We start from the raw sequence: 25,319 nt of genomic DNA, 5'->3' as shown, positions 1-25,319 counted from the left end.
GTCACAACTAGGGAGCGTGATAAAATACTTTCTACTTGCCTGGATGAGTGTGGCTCCAACAACACTTAAGAAGCTTGATAACATTCAGGACAGAGCAGCCATTTCATGGGCATTCTATCCATCATCTTAAACAGTCACTCCTTTCACCAACAATGCACATTAGCAGCAGTATGTACCATCTACAAGATGTACTGCAGGAATTCACGAAGGCTCCTTTGACAGCACCTTCCAAGCCCACGACCTCTGCCACCTAGAAGGACAAGGGCAGCAGATAGATAGGAACACCACCATCTGCAAGTTCCTCTCCAAGCCACACACCAACCTGACTTGGAAATATATCGCCATTCCTTCACTGTTGCTGGGGTCAAAATCCTGAATTCCCTTCCACCAGCACTGTGGGTGGACCTACACCACATGGACTGCAGCGATTCAGGAGGGCGGCTCACCACCACCTTCTCACGGCAATTATGGATAGGCAACAAACACAGGCCAGGCCAATGATGCTCAGATCCCAAGCATGGATGAAAAAAAATTATCATAAGTAGGTTTGTTTGTTAATGTTTGTCTTATTTTCTTTCTGTACAATTTCACATTTGACAATATGCTAACCTGAGTAATTTTTAAATATTTGGATGTCTAGAGTGAGGGATCATTCAAAATCCTACATAGGCTGGTATATTTTGAGAAGTATTTGTGACTAAGCTGAGTGAAAATGCCATTGTCTGCACCAGAGCTAAATTTAGTGGTCAACCATTATAACAGATGACCAGTGGAATTAAATAAGCCAAGACCACAAGGTGCAGAGAGAGCATAAAAACAGGATACTTCTTCAAGGTGTGTAACAAGGAAAAGGGAAGTTTAAAACCGTATGTGCAGATGGACTTAGCAGGGTGAAAGACCCGAGGTGGGAGAGAACAATAGGATCCTTGGGGTCATATCACCAAGAGAAATGTCTATAAAGGAGAGGGTATTTTGGTGGACAGCACAGAATTAGAAGACAATGGAAATAGCACCTCAGTTTGAGTAGCTGGGCGTAAACATTGGCTGGAGCCTAATACCTACCTAGGTAATGGATTAAGAAGAGAAGAGAGAGAAGGGAATTGGGCTCTCTACTGTGTCCAGTAACAGGATGGGTAATATATGATCTGTTTGGTGCTGTGAGTTATTGCCCACACACTATAATGTGCTGATTCCTGCTGTGTGGCAATAAAAGTGATTTGCTACAACCAATCGATGTCAGGTCGAGTTCCTTGAAATTCTAACGCTGCTCATTGTCACCAAATTACCAACCACCAATAATTGTCTTCACTGTTCATTATATCAAAGCCTTTCATGTTTCAAAAACATCTATTAAATCTCCTCTTAGCCTTTTCTGTGCAGTGTCAGTATCTCCCCTTTTCACTACAGCTCATCATTCCAGGTATCATTTTGGTGAACCAATGTTGTGGATTCTCTACGATGACAAAGGAATCTGTCCCAGTGAGGAACGGCTAGTGTCTAAACTGTCCTGGGGCAAGTGCATCTGATTATAAATATGCCCATTACTCTTCCAGGTAGCACAGCTGAACTATCTTGTTTGTGATCAACACTTCCATCTCAAAGTACTTCTCTTCCGGCTCTTCTACTCAACACAGTGTGCCACCAGAAGCCAGCTGACCCCTGATAGATTCGAAGGTTCTTTTCAAAAGCATTGCAGTGAAACATGAGGTGACTCTATCCCACAATCTCTTCCCATGGATTAAAAACGCATACTTGAAGCTGGCAACAGGTGTGATATCTGCCTCCTGCGGTTGTGAAGTGATTCTTACTGCACACAAGGAGTCCATGCAGCCCAATCCAACCTATTCAGGCTCTTTCAAAAGAACTACCAATCAACCTCGCTCCCCCTTCTCTTTCCCTATAACACTGCAATATTTTTTTTTCCTGTTTTCAAATATATATCCAATTCCCTTTTCAAAGTTAGAATTGAATCTGCATCCACCACCCTTTCAGCCAATGCATTCTAGATCATAACAAATCTCTGTGTATGAAAGGTTGACATAGCCAGCAAGAGAAAGCCATTAAGCATAACACGCAGTGGTACATGCAAGGCATCACTTCGGTAACAATTCAAGACCATAAATATTTAATCCTTCAACTTTTAATTGGAATACTTTAAAAGTATTTCACTCAACCACATCCAGCAGTGATGCATTCCACTGAGCTATTATTCATTAGTGAACAAAGGTACACTTCAACACATCACAAAGCTATACCTCAACACATCAATTTTCATGTGGACTTCATGCATGCTAGGGTTATGACCTAGACTGAAGCTAGCTAGTGAAACTAAATACCCTGGACTTGGAACAACTGTATTGTTCAGGTAAGGCCTTATAATACAAGCTTTGTCTGTTCCTTTCCCACTCTCCAGCTTCTAATATATTTCCCAATTTCCCCTGAACTTATGCAATAAATCTTGTTGAGGACTTTTATCTCTGATGGATTTTTTGCTTCCTCTCCTTGCTATCTATGGATCCCTGTCTGCACTGCACACTCTAAAGGAGGACAAACATGGGTGGAACATGGCAACTGCCACAAAATGACAAGTTCAAGCTCAGACAATAGCATCAAGTAGCTGCGCCCCAATAGAGTGGGAAGCTTCGATCCAAGTTCCTGTTTGCCATCTTGTGGCCCCTGTTGGAAAGTCTACGTATTGAGTGAGGACAGGGTTGGTTGTGATGCCCCCACAATTGAATAGCTCACAGTGACATAGCTTCAGCTCACACGTGAACAGTAGCCACTCGGGTGAGGTACGACAGGTGGGCAGTTCCTCTTATGGACTGGTACCTCAGTGCCATCAGAGGGAGGGGGAAAGGAATGATTGTAGGAAAGTGAATTGAGAACTAGCCCATGGTTGAGTAAAATGTCCCCTTTAAATGAGAGCTCTCCACTTACAGAGGCATGCTATGGACCATTCCAAACTATTGGATGGCAGATAAGCAGTCACAGGTCTTTAACATGGTTTCCAAATAACACAAGAATGGCACTAAAATCCAACCAACTGAGCCAGAAATAAACTGATTCGGTGCCGCGGCACTCACATTCGATAACATTTAGGAACCGATTTGTTCACTGATCCACATTTTCCTTTGCCAATCCAGCCAGCAAAATGATGGAGCTCAAGAGAATGAAGACATTTTTCCATACTGCACTGTTATACTATGGCCCACATTTACCTCACACTAAAGCGAACACCCTGTAGATAAGCTTCTGAGACCACTCACGGATAAATGGAGTTTGCAGATAAAGGAAGTAGGAAGCTCACACTCTTTTCACAAACGAAGCAATATCAAAACAGTAAACAATTTGAATTGGATTTCCCTTTCAAACGAGAAATACTTATTGGACTAGCAATGACTCCAGGTCCAGCAATGCCTCAAACTTAAGACACTCATTATTATGCTCAAATCCTTCCATGGCCTCAGCCTCATCATCCCTGGCCTACACCCACAACATCCCCCAACCCCCCACCCACCGTCACCAATTCCCATTCTATAACTCCCTCCAGCCCTACAACTCTCCAACATTGCTGCATTCCACCAATTCTGGCCTCTTGTACATCATTATTTCTTTTGTTTCCCCATTGGTGGCCATACCTTCAGCTGTCTAGTTACTAGACGCTAGAATCACCTCCCTGCCTCCCCATCTCTTTTTCTTCTTTAACCAAGATTTTTGTCACTTTTCTAAATCTCTTTAGGTGGTTCACTGTCAAATTTTGTCTAAAAAGCATAATATGGTCCTGAGAAGCACCTTGGGATGTTTTATTATGTTAAAGGTGGCATATAAATACAAGTCGCTTATGAAAATGGGTGATGCATACAGTTTGAGGATTGCTTTCAACATGGTGGAAGTCTGTTCTCCCTGCTGCCTGTATTGGTACTAAGTGGGATGTGCTTGGACCACATCTCAACCAAATTCCTGGGAAATGTGAGTACTTAACTGAGGTCAGTGCAATTAGATGAGGCTCTGAAACAGACTCTTTGCAATTGTGGTGTTGTATGTGTCTCTGGGATAAGCCTCCAATCATGTATCCCACCATCACGAAGATCACCTGCTTTCACCTCTGCAACATCTCATGTTTCTACCCCACCTGAATTTATCTGCTGCTAAAGTTTATCTCTTAACTTGACTGTTCAACTGTTCTCCTAATTGGCCACCCATCTTCCACCCTAACAGAACCCAAGCTCATCCAAAATTCAGCTGCCCTCATTCTAACTCGCACCAAATTCCAACCACCCATCACGCCTGTGCTCAGTGACCTACATTGGCTTCTGACTCAATCCCTTAATTTTGAAATTCTCATCCTTATTTTCAAATCCTCACCATTCCCTGTCTCAACAGTCTCCTGCAACCCAACAACTATGAGATCTCTGCACCTCTCCAATACTGGCCTTTGGTACATCGTCAATTATAATCACGCTACCATTGGTGGCTCATGCCTTCAGCTGCCCAGGCCATAAGCACTGGAGACCCTCACTAAAAATTTTTGTTTCTCTCCTATCCTCTTTTAAAATGCTACATCGTTGTCAGCTATTGGTCAGCAGTCTTGATAGTTCCATATGTAGCTCGGGATTAAATTTTGTCTGATAACACTACCGTGAAGAGTTTAGGGGTGTTAAAGGTGCTATACAGATATAAATTGTTGTTCTCCAAAGCATCTCACCATGATGGAACGAAACAAATCACCATTATTTTTTTGGAAAGAAGGGGTGCTTGAAAAAAACCCTCTGAATGTTACCCTGCCTCTGATGCTGCTTATTTGAAGGGCGCTGATAGTGAGATTCTCTCAGTGATGGGGTCCGATTGAGGGAGTCTCTCAGTGACAGGGTCAGGTTGTGAATTCTTTCAATGATGGGGTCGGTGAATTTTCTCAGTGATGGCATCTGATTATGAATTCTCACAGTGATGGGGTCAGATTGTGAATTCTAACTAACAGTGATGGAGTCAGATTGTGAGATTCCCCTGATGATCGGGTCTGATTGTGAATTCTCACAGTGATGGGGTCAGATTGTGAATTCTAACTAACAGTGATGGAGTCAGATTGTGAGATTCCCCTGATGATCGGGTCTGATTGTGAATTCTCACAGTGATGGGGTCAGATTGTAAGATTCCCCTAGTGATTGAGTCTGATTGTGGGAGTCTCTCAGTGATGGGGTCTGATAGTGTGATTCTCACATTGATGGGGTCAGATTGTGAATTCTCTAAATGATGGGGTCTGATTATGAATTCTCTCAGTGATGGGGTTTGATTATGAATTCTCACAGTCATGGAGTCTGATTGTGAATTCTCTAACTGTTACAGAATGATTGTGAATTCTCAGAGTGGCAGGGTTTGATTGTGAATTCTCTCAGTGATGGGGTCTGATTGTGAATTCACTAAATAATGGATTCTGATTGTGAATTCTCTAAATGATGGGGTCTGATTGTGAATTCTCTCAGTGAAGGGCTCTGACTGTGGGCATCAGGAACTTGCTGAGCTGGTAACTTGTGGTGGTTGGATAATAATGAGTGTAGCATGACTGAGATTGATTGTTTTTTCTTAGGCAAATTAAGGGTTATGGAACTCTGGCGGGTAAATGGGAGTTCTTGACTTGAGGATATTCCCCATTGAAGAACCAGGTTGTCATGTCACTGCTGGTGGCTCCCCTGAATTGCCCTATATGACTTGCACTAATGGTGCATGGCTCAGTGATATATCTACAAACATGAAGTTCTATGAAGGTTCTCAAGCTTGTCCTGAACCAGCCTCCAATGACCCTAAAAGGAGAGTACCAGCGGAACACAACATGCCAGGAAGTGCTGTACATGGAGCTCACTGCCCTCTGGTGGAGCAGCAGTGACCCAGAATTAGAACACTGAGGCCGTGCTACCCTTGCTCCCTCCCTGTGAAGCTGTTGCTGCTGACGAGATTCCTTCCATATAGGGAATCTGTGTTTATTTAATGTGCTGCAGTTACAATCTGCATTATAAGCTCTGAAACAAACAAACCATAGCCAGCATTAATTCTGAACTTCCATTTTGCTCAAACATTTGTTTACACACGTGTTATGGACAGGGAGCACAGGGGAAATCGATTCTGATATTCTTCCATCATTTGAGCAGTGTCGCATTTAATCAACTCTTAGACAGGGTTGTGGTGTGTTTGTGAGCTGCAATGGTTCATTTGTAGGGGGTCACTTTTTGAGTGTGCACTGGTGTTGGGCAAGAGTCCCTACCATTGTTGAGTATCCACAAAATGAGCCCCTCGGACTCTCTCTGTCTAACCTTTTGTTCCATCATGCCGGTGGGAATGGTGTGTTGTCCCACCTGAATCTCGAACATCGATTTTACTAGATTCCACTCTCTTCAGTGCGACAGTCAAAAGAATTCAACATAGAATTACCCTACTTATCAACAGTAAAACTCATGTCAGGGTTTGTAAAGGTAGCTTTAGCTACAACCTTACACCAGCCCCCAGATTAATTCTTACACTCATTTAAATTCCATTTGTGCTTCTGTTGTTTTCTTTGGCTCTGACACAGAGAGACATTGTTTGGAATATGTCTCTTGACTTCACGGAGATTGATGTAATCACTCCAATTGACAGGGAGACAAAAAACATGTAGGCAGCTGGCTAAACTTGTCTCATCCTTTTGGCCAAAGTCTGAGAGGGTCTCCTCGAAGCACACTCCCTAGTGGTCTTGTAGTCTCGAAGTTCATCAACAGTTTTCAAGCTATTGGCTGTCCTCAAGGGTTTGGAGCTCCAGTTTCAAGCCTCACTGCTCACTGGAGCTGGAGTCTTAAGAGTTCACTAGAGTTCACTGTATTTCCAGTCTAAGCTCAGAGTTCATGGCTCAGCCATGCTGAGCCCAGGCTTATTACGCATCATCTGTTAGGCCTCTGGTCTCATAGTTCATCACCTGCTGGGACTTCAATCTCTGGGCTCATTACTTGCTAGGGCTGCAGTTCCTGGACTCACTACCTGCTGGTTCTCCAGCCTGTGGGGCTTGCAAGGGACTCCAGTCTCTGGAGTCACTACCTGCTGGGATTCCAGTCACCAAGGTCACTACCTGCTGGGACTCCAGTTCCTAGACTCACTACCTACTGGGACTCCAGCCTCTGCACTCACTACCTGCTCGGACTCTAGCCTCCTGCACTCACTACCTGCCGGGCTTCCAGTCCCCAGGGTCACTACCTGCTGGGGCTCCAGTTCCTGGACTTACTACCTGCTGGGTCTCCAGTCTCCGTGGGCATTACCTGCTGGGATTCCAGTTCTTGGACTCACTACCTCCTGGGATTCCAGTCTCTGTGCTCAATTTTTAAAATTCATTCATGGGTTATAGGTGTCACAGGCTAGGCCAGCATTTATTGCCCAACCCTAATTGCTCTTGAGAATATGGTGGTGTGTTGCTTTCTTGAACCGCTGGAGCCCATGTAGTATAGGTGTACCCACAGTGCTGTTCCAGAACTTTGACCCAGCGACAGTGAAGAAACGGTGATAACAAGTCAGGCTTTGGGGAGTCAGGATACCTGACCATTTGGGGAGTCAATACCTGCTGGTACACCAGTCTATGGGGTCACTATGTGCTGTGACTTTTGTCTCTGGGGCTCACTATGTGTTGGGACTCCCATGTCCGGGGCTCACTACTCCTGGGATTCCAGCCTCTGGACTCACTACATCATGGGGCTCCAGTCATTGCACTGACTACCTGCTGGGGCTCCCGCCTCTGGGGTAACGACCTGCTGGGAATCCAGTTTCAGGGCTCTGTGTCTCCTGTGATGGAATTAGATGTATAAACAACAAGTCCCTTATTGGGCTTGTCAAATCTTATCACAGTTTGACGAGTGGAATGAAAAGATCAAACTGCGATAAGATTTGATGAGCTCCATAAGAAGCTTGTTGTTTATAGATCTTTCCCCCGCCAGGATGGTCCTCAGTTCTGGCAGCTTCTAAAGATCAGGTTGGAACCAAGAAGGGCATTTAACATAAATTAAGAGCAAATACTATGGATGCTGTAAATCTGAAATAAAAACAGGAAATGCTGCAAATGTCCTGATGAAAGGTCATCGACCTGAAATGTTAACTCTGTTTCTCCCTCCACAGATGCTGCTGGACCCGTGGGATAATTCCAGCAATCTCTGAAGACGTTTACAATTGTGACAAGAGCACAGCTGCATGCAGATTCAACCCAAGGATTGCCTAGCCATGTCCCACCATGATGCTCACATGCCATCCATCCAATTAAAGTGATCCTGCAGGAAAGGAAACACAATTTGTCGAATGGTTGTAGACCTTCATAATACCACTGAAGGTCAGGTCAGGCCAGTAGCCACTGTCTGAGGATGAACTTCTCCCACGTCGGATGGTTGTAAGAAATTTGATAATGAGTTATCATCTGCCTTTGGACTTAAGCACCAAATGTGACATTGTGAACTATTTGTTCATCTTATCCAGCTATTTCATGCAACCTGTATCTGGACAATAAGATACAAACATGGAACATCGCCACAAGGGATTAACTAACAGTTTAGGAGAGTCAACTTCCCTCAGTCTTGCCCTTACCTGCTTCAAGTTTCAAATACAGCTGTAAACATTCATTGGCCAATGTACAAATATGAAATATCCTCTGCAGTTTCAGACCCCAGGGAAGGTAATTGTACTATACTGGATCTATTGTATCAATATGAAATGTGAGAGAGTTTCCACTATAATACTGCATGCTTGACATTCAACAGTTTTGTATGTATCAGATTAACCCTAAAGTTGGTTCTTACTCCTCACTTTCACTGGATGTTATTGGCAACCATTTAGTGAGACAACCAAATGAAAGATGCTACTTACGTGTCTTCTTCTTACGACCCACTTCTCCACTTCCAGATCCCATGCATCCATCTTCATCATCACACTCTCCACTCGATTCCATGTCCTCATCATTGCCAGCACCACTGCCAGCTTCTCTCGAGGGCCACTGCTCTGACTGCTTACTTCCTTTGCCATGCAGCATCTGAGATGAAGAAAGGGTAAGTGTGAGGAGGAGGACCATACTTATAAGGGCTTAGAATTAAATCGTTGGTAGTCTTTTGCTCCAGGCCCTCTTTGAAGCATTCCTCATCCCTTTGCAGGACACACATCACTCTCATTTATTGTCCTGAAGCATTAAGATCCAGAATGGTATTAGTTCAGCCACTATTGCTTTGTGGCTGGCATCCCATCTTCTACTCTCTAAAAACTTGAGCTGCCCATGTCCTAACCTGCTCAAAGTCCCATTTCGCCCATCACCTCCCTGTCTATTGGCTCCCCTTCTACCAACACCTTGACTTGAAAATTCAGACCCCTCTGTTGTCTCGCAGTCCCTATCTCTATAGTGTCCTCCAGCTGTAAAACCCTCGGAGATCTCTCCGTCTCTCCACCTCCGGACCCTTATGCATCCTCCACTCTCTTTACACCACTAACAGCAGCTGTGTTATCAGCAATTAGGCTCCAGGATTCTCTCCCGAAACCTCTCTGCTTTTTTACCCTGTTCTCAGGATTCCTTCTTTTAAGATGCTCCTCTTTGATCAAATTTTTGGGTCACCTGTTCCACTGTCTCCTTCCTTGGCTCAGTGTCAATTTCTGTCTGACTACACTTCTGTGGAGAGCATTGGGATGTTTTACTGTGTTAAAGGTGCTACATGAACATAAGCTGCTGTTGTATCATGGACATGCTCTGGCTATGAAAAAGCAAGTGTTATCGACACCACACCACTTGAAAAAAATCAGAGCTCACCTAATGAGCTACTAGGTTAAAGGTGCTGTCCTGAACCATCCAGACCAGCAAGTCTCAGGTTAGTTGGCTCTGCTGAGTTAGCTGATATTGGCAGGGATGGGTGGTGGGGGGGGGGGGGGGGGGGGGTGGTGTGTGTTGGTTACCAGCAGTAAAGATGATACCTGTTAAGTTTTCAATACACTACAATTCTGTTGCAGGTGAATAGCCAAGAAATGCTCCCAATCTAGGCTACACATGTAGAATGACCACTTGGGTTCAGTGTAGTAGGATCGCTTTTGCTTATAGAACCATAGTTCATCACAGCTTACTATGACTGATTTTACAAATGACCACTGTACCAGGGTCTTGCTTGCTCACTGAGTGGGTCAGAAAGTCATGGGCAATATGCCTAATAATTCCCCACATGTGCAAACATGAGGTGTGGCTTCTTCCATTCATGAAAGCAGGCCCAGTGTGTAAGAGGGGCTCTTCCCTAGGCCACCCACTTAGAAAAAAAAAGGTGGGATGGCAGGATTGTCGCATGGTGGGGAGATTGGGCTGACTAGACCTGTATTCACTGGAGTTTAGAAGAATGAGAGGGGATCTCATCGAAATGTATAAAATTCTGACAAGGATGGACAGACTGGATGCAGGGATGATGTCTCCTCTGGCTGGGGGAGTCTAGAACAGGGGGTTACAATCTCAGGAGATGAGGAGAATTTTATTGCCTCAGAGGGTTGTGAGCCTGTGGAACTCCCTTCACCAGGGAGAGGTGGAGGCAGGGTCATTAAATATTTTTAAGGCATGCTCTTGCCTCTAATCCACTCCCTAAAGTGCCAACAGGGATGTTGACTTCCTGTCCGCCCCTGCCACAAGATTAACCGTGCTCTGCACGGATGCACAGGTAATGAGCTGACCAGTACATGGTTGCATGTGGTCAGCTGTCCTGCCCCTCCACAATGAGGAAGTCACTCCAATTGCCACTCCACACCCAACTTAGACTTCAGAATGGAAGATTCTGCCCATTAACTCTGTTTCCCTCTCTACAGATGCTGAAAGACATGCTGCGTGTTTCCAGCATCTTCTGCTTTTAATATAGTCAGTCAAGAAGTCTATTTTATACACAAAGTACCCACTTATAAGTTACATTCAATATTAAACTCTAAAGTTAGAAAGAACTAAGACTGAAAGACTGCTAAAGTGACTGGCCTTATGTCTATACAAAGGCAGCGGTCGGCTTCCTCAAGTCATGTAATGTTGCTCACATTAGCTTCCCTTTAATTTTGTAAACTGAAGCCTCAGTTGGCAATGATATGGTAACGATACAATCTATAGCTCACTAAAACCACACACCAGCATTTCCTGCACAATTTTGAGACCTCAAGATGTCGTTAAAAAAACTGTGAGGGATAGATGTATGGACCCTCTAGATACAGACAGCAAAAACACAGTGCAAAGTGCATAATAAAAGCAGAAAATGCTAGAAAAACTGAGCAGGTCTGGCAGCATCTGTGGAGAGAGAAACAGAGTTAACATTTCGAGTCTGTATGAATCTCCTTTCGCTCTGAAGAAGAGTCATACGGACTCGAAACCTTAACCCTGTTTTTCTCTCTTCACAGATGCTCTCAGAACTGCTGAGTCTTCCCAGCATTTTCAGTTTTTATTTCAGATTTCCAGCTTTTATTTTGCTTTTATCTTTGTGCAAAATGCATCCAAGGTCATGTAAAATAGCATAGTTAGAAAGGTATAAAAAGGGGGAAACTGTAGAGTGAGGTGGGAAGATGAAAGGGCAGGGAAAGCACTGGAAGGCTGAAAACATGCGCTTCTTTTGTGAATGTCCGTGTTAATCATAAGTATGTTCATTTGTTCTTTTTAGTCCTTAAAACAACTCCAAGTGTTTGTCTTGGTGTTCAAACTCATTCTTAGCAAATGGAAGCAGGACTGCAGCCATTGTCTATAATAGCACAAAATTCATATTCCCAACATTTGGCGGCCCAGATGACATCCAGTTAGTATGAGGCCATGGCACGAGAGTGGCCATAACAGAGAAAGGAAGGAAATGGTAGCTGGTGTCTTTGTCCAGCCTTGGGCACTGAAGATTGACTATCAGACCAATCCAAATCCCCAAGATCCCATTAAAGCCAATGCCACCCTGAATACACAATGCCCCTTCACAAGCTTGGCATCATCAGCGCAGGTCTGGACAAAGAGAGACCCAAAATGCCTTTGTGAGATTTAAAAAACAGTACAAAGGGAATCAATATTATTCACTCATATTTTTCAAGGGGCGGTAGGGAAAGGTCAAAGAGTATAAAACGCTCTTCTTGGTGTTTATTTCTCTTTAAAATACAAAAACAACTCTGAAACACGCAGAGATGATTGACAAAGTTTAACGGAGCTAGGTTTCAAAGATAGAAATATGTTCAGATAAGCTTAATCAATTGCTAGGGTTTCATTCACCTGCTCAGCACATCATCTCAACCAACTCATACCACATACCATCTACACAGGGCGAGCAAAAGTTCATCCATTTACACACAAGAATCAGGCCTATAGTTTTCCAGACTTAAACTCACTCTTGGGCATCTATTCTGTATATAAACCAGCCAAACCCCTCGATTAGATTCCTGCCCAGAACACATTCCCAGGAATCCTTTATTCTATGGATGGAATTTTTGATGCCCACTGGCATCGAATGTCATGGCGGGCAATATGGTGGAAAGGCCAAAACTCGGTTTCATGATGCCATGAAGCCAGTTTCCAATCGTCCACTCCGCCCATCAATGGCAGGCTGTGTTTCCCACCGCTGCACATTGGGAACTTCATTATAATACATCTGCATATCATCATAAGCCCAGCTTGCCAGAATCGTCCCTCTACGTTGGATCATCTGAGCAATCAGGCCGACGTGCTTCACAACAGCATTTATAAGGTGTGTGCCTGGCGGGCTGCACTTAGAGGGGAACTCGGAGGTGAGTGCACAGTAACGATGTGCAGCTCTCATGAGGGTTGCCAGTTGGACTTCAAGGTTGAGGTACCACACATTCAGGCGAGGGCCCAGACAAGTCGCATTTTCCCAGCTGGCTGACAGTGTGGTGCTGGGGCAAGGTCTGCACTTCAGTTGAGGGAAGTTGGTGGGGGGGGGGCGGGGGTAAGGGTTGCACTGCGGTTGAGGCGAAGTTGGACTGGACAAGGTTTGCACTACTGTTATGGTAGTGCACAAGCATGTGCAGTGGGAGGGAAGTGGCCATGCATTAGGGAAAGCTTGTATAAAGTGATCATTCTTCTGCAGCTGAGGCAGTTCAGGCGCAGCCACATTGATATGACTGGAGTTAGGCCTCCAGCTTATCTGCCCACTCAGGCAATGCAGATGCGTCAAAGTGCCACTAAATACTCCAGAGCTTTTCACCCCTCGGGCACGGACTGCGAACTAATGAGTGTTTTAGTGGACTGCAGAACAGTTGGATAACTGTGCACATTGTACAATCTCCTCGCTAAAGTTGGCCATGGAGCTGTCACTGGTGGAGGTGCTCACAGCCCCTGTGCAATGTCATCATCCCGGTTTGGACCAGAGTCCCCCACGGTCCAATCTAACAGTGCAGCCTTGCAGTGTGGGTTAGGAGAATGTCCTTGCCTGAGCTGAGAGCACAGCATGCAGCCCAATGGGCAAAGCTGCCACCAATCGGTCAGGTGGAGTAGGGCGGAGGAAGGTGGGGTTTCGAGCACACTAAACTCTGGCCATCCAACTGGTGGCCAGCACTCTCCAGGATGCATTAAGGGGCTTCAGACTTAACCAAGTGAGGTTCTTAGTATACCAGTGCTAACCCATGCATCTCTCTCTTTCATCCTGCAGGAGGAATACATCAAAAGAATGGAGCCTGGTGGCCTAGCTGTATGCCTTATGGCGTTCTGGGAGTGAAGACAAAGGAGAAGAGAGTGACGGAGGCGCCTGGCTGGGCAGAGGGAGGAACAGCACCCTCAGGAAGAAGGGGCAGCTGGGGCTCCATGCATGCCGTTGGAGAGCTACCACGAGCTGTTGCTGGTTGGCGCCTAGCTAGACCCAGGGTCTATAGACGGAGTTTGTCATTCCTGCAGATGACCGATAACCAGTGTCGCAAAGACTGCACATGTCCAGTGAACTAGTCGGTCACATCTGCCAGCTGCTGCAGGATTTGGAGCCAAGGGGACATGGAGGGCATCCACTGCCAGTGGCCATGAAAGTGACCAAGGCACTCAATCTTTACACTAGTGGCTCCTTTCAGGGCTCCACAGGTGACCTTTGTGTGATGTCGCAAACTTCCACACACAAATGCATCCATGAGGTCATAGACGCCATTTTCGCGAAGGCACACAACTTTGTGCATTTCGCCCAGGGTCAGGAAAGCCAGAAGCAAGAGCGCTGGGATTTGCACAGATCGCAGGTTTCCCACAGGTGCAGGGTGCCATCGACTGCACTCATGTGGCGCTCAGATTTCCGTGGCAACAAGCGGTCAACTACGTCAACTGCAATGTCTTCCTGTCACTGAATGTACAGCTGGTGTGCAACCACCACAAAGGTATCCTGCAGGCCTGTGCATGGTTCCCAGGGAGTGTCCAAGACTCCGACAATTTCAGTAGGTCTCAGATCCCTGATGCCGTCCCAGGGTCCACAGAGGCTGCAGGGTTGCCTCCTCAGGGACAAGGGCTACCCACAGAGAACCTGGCTGATGACATCCGTGCGGCGGCCTCAGACTGCAGCAGAGAGAAGGTACAACGAGGCTCATGCTGCATCTCACACTTTGGTGCAGCAAACCACCAGGATGTTGAAAATGAGGTTCCGGTGCCTGTACAGGTCCAGTGGAGCCCTGCAATATCGTCCACAGACAGTGTCATGCATCATTGTTGCCTGCTGTGCCCTTCACAACCTGGTGCTGCAATGGGGAGAGGAGCAGGCTGAGGAGGAGATGCAGGAGCTGCACATCACCTCCGCTGAGGAGGACATCGACAGGGATGAGGGTGATGAGGTCCTCGAAGGTGAGGGTGATGGCGATGAAGCCACTGCACTGGCCAGACAAGGCAGGCACGCTCATAGCTGCTAGATTCATGGAGGATGATGACGACATGCAGTGAGGAGACACTATAGATCCTCACACTGCATCTGTGAACTTTTGACTCCTGTCTGACTGATGGCAGTGTACATACCCTCTGTGATAAGGCTCTTGTCATGGAGACGGAGTGGATTCCCATAGTCCCTACTTTCCAGGAGGATGATGATGACATGCAGTGGGGACACTCCATTGGTCCTCACATAGCTTATGTGAATGTCTGACTCCTGTCTGGCCGAGGGCAGTTCGCTTGTGCTCTGTGAACAGAGTCATATCATGGAGATGCAGTGGGGAAACATTAACTTCTCCTGATCCTATGGCATCCTTCATGAGCAGAGCCCAGCAGGAGCACACATGCTGATGGGATAGGGGGTTAAACGCACCTCAAAGGTGCTGGGAGCACACTGGGCAGAACTCTGTGTTGCCGGCCCAAGACATTCTGGCCACAATGATAAGCCCCATCGAAGTGTAGGCCTGACTGATGTGTCCAGTGACAGTGAAGCTGCACCATCAGTGTGCTGGGAAGGCTGCACAAAGCACAGGGAAGAGGCCCTGGACTGAAACACCTGTCTTTATCTTGTGAAAGGACCAAGGTTTCACATCTGAGTGACACGAATACTGCTCATCAGAACAAGGAGCCATAGGCAAAGAGACATTCTTGGGAGTTTATTAACAAAGTTAACATCATGTACAAGTGATTAACACCCGTGCCCAGGCTGTGCAATTACATCTTCTTAACCTTCCTAACACTGCCGCTACGTCTTGGTGCTCCCCCGACATCCACAGCGGAGGTGGAGGCAGCCTGCTGACTGTGACACCCTGTCTGTGATGACCTTGACGGGCGTCTTCTGGAGGGCTGAGACCTATAGCACCCAGCCTGCTTCCAGGGTCCTGCTGTATGGTAATGGCACCCTCCCCAGCCTGTGGAGCTGGATTTGCTAGGGTCACAGGAAGAGGGGATTTGGATGGGCCGGACAGTCCCAGAGTCACCTGGGTGGATGGCCCCAGAGTGTACACCTGCTGATCCTCCTCCCTATGGGTGCCCAAGGGCCCCTGGCTGACTCCATGAGTGGAAGGGAAAGCTGGAGTGAGATCGAGCTGCCCCGCATCCCTCTCACGTACACACTGTTGGGAGGCCAACTATGGCATCAGTGATGGAGTTCAGCTCGTGCAGCAGTGCAGGAGTGATGTCCTGGACCAAGGTCTCCATGGTGGCCACCATCCTGCCAGTGTTGACCTCAGTGCATTGGCATGCAGCCTATCACCTTACACTGAAGGTGGACAGACTCCTTCATCGTATCTTGCAATCTGAGGAGTGCAGCGGACATCCCTTCCTGATGTTCCCAAGCTTGCCTTTGCAGCTCCAGCAACTTAGGTATGACCAAGTCCAGAGGCTCATTATCAGACTCGGACTCAGCAGATTTCTGATCCCCAGCAGTTCTCTGAGTGCTGGAAACCTGGAAAGTCCCTGCTGTGGATCAGAAAGTGCGATGTGCTCACCAGATTGTGACCCCAAGGCTACTTTAAAGCTAGGTCCCACTAAGGTGTGTGTCTCTGTGCTGCTGGAGGTTGTGAGTGAGCACTGCGATGGGTTTCAGCAGATTCCTCTTCTGAGGTGTCTTCGGGGCTTGAGTCGAGGACCTGGATTGTGGATTCCCTCAGCTGTTTCCCAGATGTGTCTGTGAAAGCGAGGAAAAATAATGAGAGTATGGCAGCGGCCTGTGAAACAGGACACATCATTCATGGCATGGCTGTCTAATGGATGTTGCACTGCTGGACCCTCACTTGGTTGAGCACCGCCGACCTCACTGTCAGCACAGGAACAGCCCAAATCTTCACCGGCCAGCTGGATGACTCTATTTTCAAAGTCCATGAGGACCTTGATTCAGACATTCCTCCACCAATCTGCAACCTCTCCCTCTTGTTGAGTGCCAACTTGTCCTGCATGAATACAGAGGGAGAGAATGTAAACAGGTCACCTACCACGCCAGATGATAAGTATGCCTGGCCTGTGTGGGTGGTGAGTGGTCCCATGGACGGGATGAGGACAATGAAGGTGTGTGTGAGAGAGCGAATGGTGACGTCCCTTGAACTGGCAGTGAGGGCCCTGTGCATGTGTGATGGGTTTGTGAGTGTGTGACTTGAGAGTGATGAGAAGAGTGGCTTACCCTGGCGGAATAGAGGAGATCATTCATCCTCTTTCAGCACTGGGTGGCCGTCCTCTTTTGCAGGGCACTGGCACTGACCACTGCTGCCACCGCCTCCCAAGCCGGATTGGTGATGTTGCTTCCCCTCCTGAGGCCAGAGCTGCGGTAGAGGGCAGCACGGTCCAGGGACACGTCACTGAAACAGCGGGGCTGCAATCTTCTTGCCTTTTGGAGCCACGCCCTCTGTGCAGCAGTCCTAGGCTGGAAGCACTGACAGATGTGTGCGGGGCTGCACTTTAAACATGGTGCCCGGCGTGAGGAAGTGGCGAGGTGACGGTGTGGCTGGCGAATCGGAGGCCGCCTGCCAGCGAAACCATGTCAAGAAGATATGATAATGTTATTGGAAATTATTTTAAAATAGAGTTATAGCGGGGTCTGTGTCCGTGTGTGTGTGTGTGTGTGTGAGAGTGTCTTAACTGGATTAAAGCCAGCTAGTCTGGTGCTTTGATGCATAGTAGTTTTGAGATGTGAATTAGGTAAACTTAAGGAGGGTAGAAGGTAGAGAGTAAATTTGCATTTGTTAAAAGAAACCATTCAAGACTGCAGGTGAAATCTTAAACTTAGTTAGAAGACACCAAGCAATGTGTTTATCTTTTTTCAGCTTACTAATAAGATTGGTGAGATGAAAGGGTGTTATTGTTAGAAGAGATAAAGTTAAAAGCCTAGTGATACAATGAAAAATTTACATTCAAAGGGAAAGATATGTGTACAGGAGAAAGGAGATTGTGTGTAAGGTAGAGGCATTTTAAGACCCAACAAGTGGGAGAAGCCTCCAGCCTGTAAGCCTTAAGCTGCTGTCTGCAAGGACCCAGAGCCAAAAGAAACTAATTTTGAATTCCAGGTGTGCTCTGTCAGGTGTCTGTTTAAATCTATGAGATTTATTGTTGCCTTAATGGGGGTGTAACCGAGAGTCAGATTAGTTAGAGGGTTTTTGTAGTTGTTATAACAGTAATTTTGTAGACGTATGTATGTGTTTATAATTTTTCTAGTATGAATAAATGTTTAAGTTAGTTTTATAAAAACCTCTCGAGACTTGGTGGTCTTATTAATGCTGAATTCAAAGCCTGCATCTCGCAACATACAAATTGCAAAAAATGGGTTATGACCGTTGTTTCAAGTTTCCCTCTGAGATTTGAACAACTCAGACTTTACCATTGGCTGTGTCATAATAATGGCATGTTTCCCAGGAATGCATGATTAATGCGGTAGGATTGGGACGATACATTGTGAAAAGTCGCCATTGCGGCCAGCAGTTAACACATTCTTTTTCCTGTCCGCTGCTGCACTTAGTACAAATTTGGGACGATTCCCCTCTACATTTTAACACCTCGGTTAGGTTCCAGCCCATAACACACTCCCAAATATCCATTGTCCTAAATGTTAACTAACTGGATCCCTCAATTTGATTCCATCCTGTAAACCCACTCTCAGGTATCCAATATTCTTTATATAAACCATCTGAACCCTTTGATTAAATTCCATGCTGTAACTCACTCGGCTACATTGATTATTCTATACACAAATCACATAGGCCCCTTGTTAGGTTTCCATTTTTTACTCATGCCCAAGTTTCCAGTATTTTATACATTAAACTAACTGGCCCTGCCAGCAATTATGGGGCAAGAGGAGGGACAATGCACAAAAGGCTAGAATGGGAGAACCAGAGGATATGAGATGGAACATAACTCTGGACCAACATAAAGGCTCTGTACAATAATGCTTAGTTTGAGGTCCAATGTTGGAGTCTGGAGTTGTAATGTTAAAGGTTATTGGCCCAACACCAAGCTATAGGGTTCCAGATTAAACCCTGTGAATGGATCAGAAGCTGCTTGAAGGGTAGAAACCAACCAAGTCAAGGTGAGGGGACACACTGGGTTGGGTATCCCTAGGGCTCGGTGCTGGGACCACTACACTTTCTCCTTTACACAAATGAACCAGGTTCAGGTTTTAAGTGAGTGGAAGTCATGATCAAACTGTACAGGACTTTGGTCAGGCTGCACCTTGAGTGCTGCTGAGACACACGAGGCATGGAAGCACTAGAGACAGACCCTTGAGCTGATCCTTCATGTTGGGTGGTCCGGTTATTCGGAAAGACTGGAAAGACTTGGGCTTTTCACTCTTGAATGGAGGCACCTTATAGATAGAGGTGTACAAAATAGTGAATGGTGTTTAAATGCAGAATACTACCTTAAACTAAACAGAGGAAGTAGGACAAGAGAACTCAGGTGTAAACTAGTAAAAGGTAACTTTAGGACTGATACAGGAGGCGCTGTATAGAAAGAGTAACCAAAATTTGGAATGGATAACCTCATAGGATGATGCAGGCAGAATTCCTGGATGCAGCAATGCTGGGAACAGAGGCAGGATGGGATTGTAAGGCATTTCCGGATGGATGAACTAATATGGGCTATATGCTCCTCTTTAGTCATAATTATTATGCGATCCTATAAGTACATCCCTGCTTTGTCGGAACTTCCAAGCCTTTGCATTTGGTCATCTGACTCCTTATGTGGCTCAGTGTTATCTTTTGTTTTATAATGCTCCTGAGAAGCATCATGTGATGCTTTATGATGTTAAAGGCACTGTATAAATGTCAGATGTTGTTGTTGAGTGTGCTTAGATGAAATGGTTGCGCATTACGCGTGTTCTCCACTGTACATTGTCTCCACGTACCCTTCTTCTCTATTTGGAATTGAAATGTTCTGCTTGAAGCATGCTTTACAACACAATTTATTTTCTTTCAACATCCTTGGCCCCTTGGCTTCTTTGCTTCTGAAGGGTGTTGAAAACAGGCAATAGATTATTGAGTGGGGAGATAAAGAAACATATTTCGAAAACAGGAAAGATTAAAGAGCAGCATCCAAAAAAGATTAAAAATCCTTTGTTTTGGATTTAAAGTAACCCTGCCCCTAATTTTAACAGGTACGAAACTGCCATCCCTTAGGAAAGGTTTATATTGCTCTCCACAAATGATATTTGTGGGTACGTTCCTGGAACATTTTCACACTTTTGGTTCTAGCGTGTCAACCTGGCTCAGTGGGTCACCTCAGAGCCCAGAGGCGTGACCACATACTGAATATTGTCCAGGTCCTGCTGCATATGGACATGAACTGCTTCAGTATCTGGAGCGTCACGAAAGGTGCTGAACATCGTGCAATCATCAGCAAACATCCCCACTTCTGGCCTTATGATGGGGGGAAGGTCATTGATGAAGCAGCTGAAGATGGCTGGGCTGAAGACGCTATCCTGAGGAACTCAAGCAGTGATGACCTGGGGATCAGATGATTGGCCTCCAACAACCGCAACCATCCTCCTTTATGTTGGGAATGACTCCAGCCAGTGAAAAGCTTTCCCCTGATTCCAACTGACTTCAATTTTACTGGGGTTCCTTGATGCCACAGTCGGTCAAATGTGGCCTTGATGTCAAGGGCAGTCAATATAACCTCACCTCTGAAATTCAATTGTTCTGCCTATGTCTGGACCAAAGTTGTAAGGAGGTCTGGGGCCAAGTGGACCTAGTGGAACCCAAACTGGGCATCTGTAAACAGGTTATTGCCGTGTAATGTTGCTTGATAGAACTGTTGGCAATAAACTTCCATCACTTTTCCAATGATGGAGAGTAGACTGATGGGGCAGTGATTTGCCAGTTTGAATTATTCTGCTTTCCACAGACAGGCCATACAGGCAAATCTCCAAATTGTCGGACAGATCCTAATGTTGTAGCTGTACTGGAACAGCTTGGCTACAGGCGGAACTAGTTCTGGAGCACAAGTCTTCAATACTACAGCCGGAATGTTGTCAGGGCCCATAGCCTTTGCAGTACCCAGTGCTTTTGGCTATTTCTTGATGTCAAGTGAGGTTATCGAATTGGCTGACGATCGGCATCTGTGATGCTGGGGACCTCTGGAGAAACCGAGATAGGTCATCCACTCAACACTTCTGGCTGAAGATGGTTGCAAATGGTTCAGTTTTATCTTTTGCACTAACATGTTGGGCTCCCCCATCATTGAAGATGGGTATGTTCATGAAGCCTCCTCTTATCGTTAGTTGTTATGTTCTACTACCATTCATGGCTGGATATGGCAGGACTGTACAGCTTAGATTGGATCCACAGGCTGTGGGATCAACCTGCGGAATTTTGCTGTTTCCGCAAATCCCAGGCCTGGGTTAGCTGCTCTCAAATGGAATGACAATAAAAGTCTCAATAACCCAGCCTACAAGGAGGGCAAAATCAGCCAGGGTTCCCATTTCTGATTGTTACCCGTCAGAGAGTTTGGATGCCAGTTGAAGACAGGAACAGACTTGGCTTTGTTCTCCCCCACCCCTTTCCCCTTGGCCCCTTGCAGGCCGGCACATTTTGTCAGGGCTCATGCAGACGGAGTGAACTCTTGAGCCTGATGCTCATGAAGCCAGAGCTCAGTATGAGTCAGCATCATGAGATTAGGAGGGGGAGTATGGAGGAGAAAACAGATGGACCTAAAACTGTGCTCTGAAATCTGCAATAAAAACTGGATAATTTTGACTGGGTAGCATTGAAATTGTGTCTGGACTCAGTTATTCCAGGTCCCCTGCCCAATTTTTCACCTGTGACTGAAATGCCATCTCATTTATGCAAATTAAAACATGTAAATCAGGGTTAAATGTCATATGGTGTCATTTCCTGCCTCTTGTGCTGTAGCATAATTGGGCACAAGGGGTACAAGTGTCCTGCGAGCATCCACCATCACTAAGGGCTCAAGGTAGAGCTGATTACTGCATGGCGATTGTCACAACAATCTCCACCACCTCCACAATTTCCACCTAAGGCTTCAGGTGAATCGTAAACAGCTAGGCACCAAACTGATATAGAAAAATATCCTGAGACATTGGAGATTAGTGGTCCACTCAAAGGAGGATGGAAACGCTGCCCTGTACTTAGCACCACTACTAGAAGCCCTTACAGTTGTATTTTAACCCCTCACCTCTATGCTCAGACAACGGTCATAAACCTTGTTCCAATTGGTTGGTTCAGAAGAGGACAACATATAACGAAATGCAGGCAATCGGCAATGAAAGTGAGCTCAGGTCCAAAAAAAGACTTATCAAAGGCTTAGAAATGTCTAATTATTTAAGAGAGAGCTCATGTTGATGCCAGGCCACACACAGACAGAAAGCACAGCTGCTCTCATCCCAAAGAAGCCTGCGGGGCTTCAGGTAAAGCTAACTGGTAGCATTCTATTCTGTCTGATAAGTATGGTTCAGGGTGAATATGAATCTGCTGTCATCTGAGAAATAGACAGGAAATGGCCTTGGACAGGGTCCAAGTCATGCAATCGAGTATTTCAGAACCTAAGCCAAGGTGGGGTGGGGAATGCCTGATTAGGATAGTGCACCTTATTTGAATCTGAGTTTGATCTTAGCTGTGATAATAATTGCCCCTGTGTTGCTAATCCCCCCCTCTCACCCCGCCCCCCCACCCCCCACCCCCACCCCCCCCCTGCCAGTTGTACTGCAGAATGTCCTCTGGCAAAATTCAGCATACTGAATCAACTTTTGAGCTCATGCCTTGCTTCAAAGGCCACATTCACAATTTTGTGGGGTTAGTGGTGATGGTGGTGGGCTGAATTACCTTGAGGTTGCCCTTGCTGCCCTCTGTTGTAAATCTGATCTATGCTGAAGTGAAGCAGTTAGGAACTTACCTATCCACTTGTGCTCCTAGAGGTTGGGCCTGTAGGTGTAGGCCAAGGCCTCGGCCAGGCTCCTGCCAGGTGTAGTAGTCCTCCAATACCTTACCCAAGCAGACATGCTTCACGTGGGAGCTTTGGCACTGCATGCTGACAGGCTTTCTGACTACAGGGCTAAAGAGTAAACCCCAGACTGACTAAAAGACCATGCCATCCAGGCTAGACTGATTGGCAAGATGTAAGATAATTCCATTAATTGGCACTGGCATTCCTCATCTTAATGAGGGGACCTTCATTACATTTAGGTTCTGTAGCTGTGGCTCAGTTAGTAGCATGGTCAGCTCTGAACCACAAGGTTCCGGGTTCAAGTCCCACTCCACGGCTTGAGCACAGCAATCAAGGCTGACGCTCCAAAGCAGTACTGAGGGAACACTGCACTGTTGGAGGTGCTGTCTTTCAGACGCGGCATTAAACTGAGGCTCCGTCTGGTTGCTCGCGGGATGTGAAATATCCCATGGCGCTATTTCGAAGAAGAGCAGGGGAGCTCTCCCTGGTGTCCTGGTCAATATTTATCCCAAACATCCCAAAAAACAGATTATCAGGTCATTATCACATTGCTGTTTGTAGGAGCTTGCAGCCCACAAATTAGCTGCCACGTTTTCTACATTACAGCAATGACTAACTTCAAAAAGTACTCAATTGGCTGTAAAGCGCTTTGAGACATTCAACGATCATACAAAGCTCTACACAAATGCAAGACCTTCCTTTTTTGTGTACTCTGATCAGCTGTGATCTCAGTGAATGGTGAAGCAAGCTTTGGGGTCTGTAGGGCCTACTTCTGTTCCTACTGTGCATGGCTAATCATCAGTAGATCATTTGGCCATTTATGCCATTGCTGTTTGTGGGACCTTGCTGTGTACAAATTGGATGTTGGATTTCCCTACATTGAAATAGGAACAACACTTCTGAGGCGCGATATCAAATCAAGTTCTTTATTGCTATAACTTGGGTCTCTGCACCGCTGTTGGGCAGTTGACAAAAGGTTATCTTGGTTTGCATCATGATTAAGGCGTTTTTATCTACCTGTTAGGTTGTGTTGTTGCCCATTTAAAATGCCCATCCTCAGTTGTCCTAATTATTGAGGACCAACAGTGTAGCTGTCACCTCACACTGAGTGAGAAACTAGACAGAGCAAGTGGTCAAAGCTAACTTATAATCTATTAATAGTCATTTGGTAGTACAGAGCTTGAATACCGCTGAAAAAAGATTTATGTCTAAGCTTTTCATCTTGCACTCATCAGGGCACTCACAAGAATGCCAATATAAGGGGGAAAGCAACAATTTATACTGTATGTGAAGAGAGTGCTGATTGCCATGGAGAATGCACCACTGATGATGACTGATAGTTAACTGCCAAGCATTGCTTGAAATTTAAACCAGGCGGCTGAAATCTCGACTGGTATACTGTGAAGTTGCCCGTTGTATGGGTCCCTGTCAGATTCTGCAAGTTAGTTGGGGAGTAACTCATTTGCATGAGACCAGTTGGCACCTATGCCAGTATGGGCATGTCCCTCCCATTAGCCTGATTTTGAGACATAGTGCACTCTTGTCATCGGGGGAGGGGGATTGAACTGGCTACACTTTCAAAGTGGGACATCCTAAGGTTGTGAAAGGTGCTATAGTCTTCCTTTTCTTTGGTGTCCTTCATTATCCAGAAAGAGTTAACATCACAGTGCAACCTGATACATGAGCTTCAACGAATGGCTCAGCATAGCTCTTAATGTCTGCTCGTAAAAGCTGAAACCAAAATCAAAGATACATTTTTTTTTAAAAGCATGGCCATCAGTGGCTTTATGACTGTAGTTCCTTCTGCTTCCACTCACTATCCGCATGTTTAAAGACATTGTAAAGTCAGCGGAGAATAGCTGACTGCACTGTAAAGCTGCACAATGGCTGTATTTATTAATGGCATAATTTTCTCATAAAGTGCAGCACATGAAGAAGTTGTTTCACTGATGCAACACAGATAACATGTTAATCGCTGCCTTGGTTTAACCTCTCTCTCTAAACATATACATCAAACAGAATACAGTGAAATCGCAATGAGCCAAACTCGGGTGACCCGAAATTCTGATTGTTGAAGTCATCAAACATTCCCTCTAGATGAATAGCAACTCCCATTGAACCATGATAAACCGAAATTCTGCACTGGTAACTCCAGGTTAACCAAACTTGTCATATGACCATGCCAACCAATCAGAGCAGAGTTAGTCCACACAAGAGCATGAAATCATGGTGCGCTGGCAAGCCATCATTTGACATCGAGATCTCCCTGTGAAAGGACACGCAACACCTGCGACTATGGCTAAAACTATGAGGAAGTTAAAAGTGTTGTCAATCAGAGACAAGGTGCAGTTAATACAGCTTTGTCTAGCTGACAGAAATTGAAAAAGCATGGAGTGAAATGGAAAGTGGACACCACAAAGGACTGGGAGATTCCACCATTGAGTTTGTCCACCATTATGAAACACACGGTGGACATCTTGGAACAATTTGACAAGCAGACATTCTCTCCAGCAAGGAAGAGGGTGAGAACAAC

At 45.8% G+C, this 25,319-nt stretch overlaps 1 protein-coding gene across 1 annotated transcript in view; it reads right to left on the bottom strand.

Annotated features, from left to right (window-relative positions):
- LOC144694292 (glypican-5-like) overlaps nucleotides 1-25,319 on the bottom strand; it is a 593,756-nt gene that overhangs the window by 180,181 nt on the left and 388,256 nt on the right. Inside the window, exon 10 of the mRNA XM_078564625.1 lies at nucleotides 8,863-9,025. Within this exon, the coding sequence (XP_078420751.1) occupies nucleotides 8,863-9,025 (163 nt within the window). The remainder of the gene's footprint in view (nucleotides 1-8,862; nucleotides 9,026-25,319) is intronic.

Source organism: Cetorhinus maximus, chromosome 19, assembly GCF_964194155.1.
Source record: "Cetorhinus maximus chromosome 19, sCetMax3.hap1.1, whole genome shotgun sequence".
NCBI lineage: Eukaryota > Metazoa > Chordata > Chondrichthyes > Lamniformes > Cetorhinidae > Cetorhinus > Cetorhinus maximus.
Note: the sequence above shows the minus strand (reverse complement) of the source record. Positions and strands in the feature narration are given on the sequence as shown.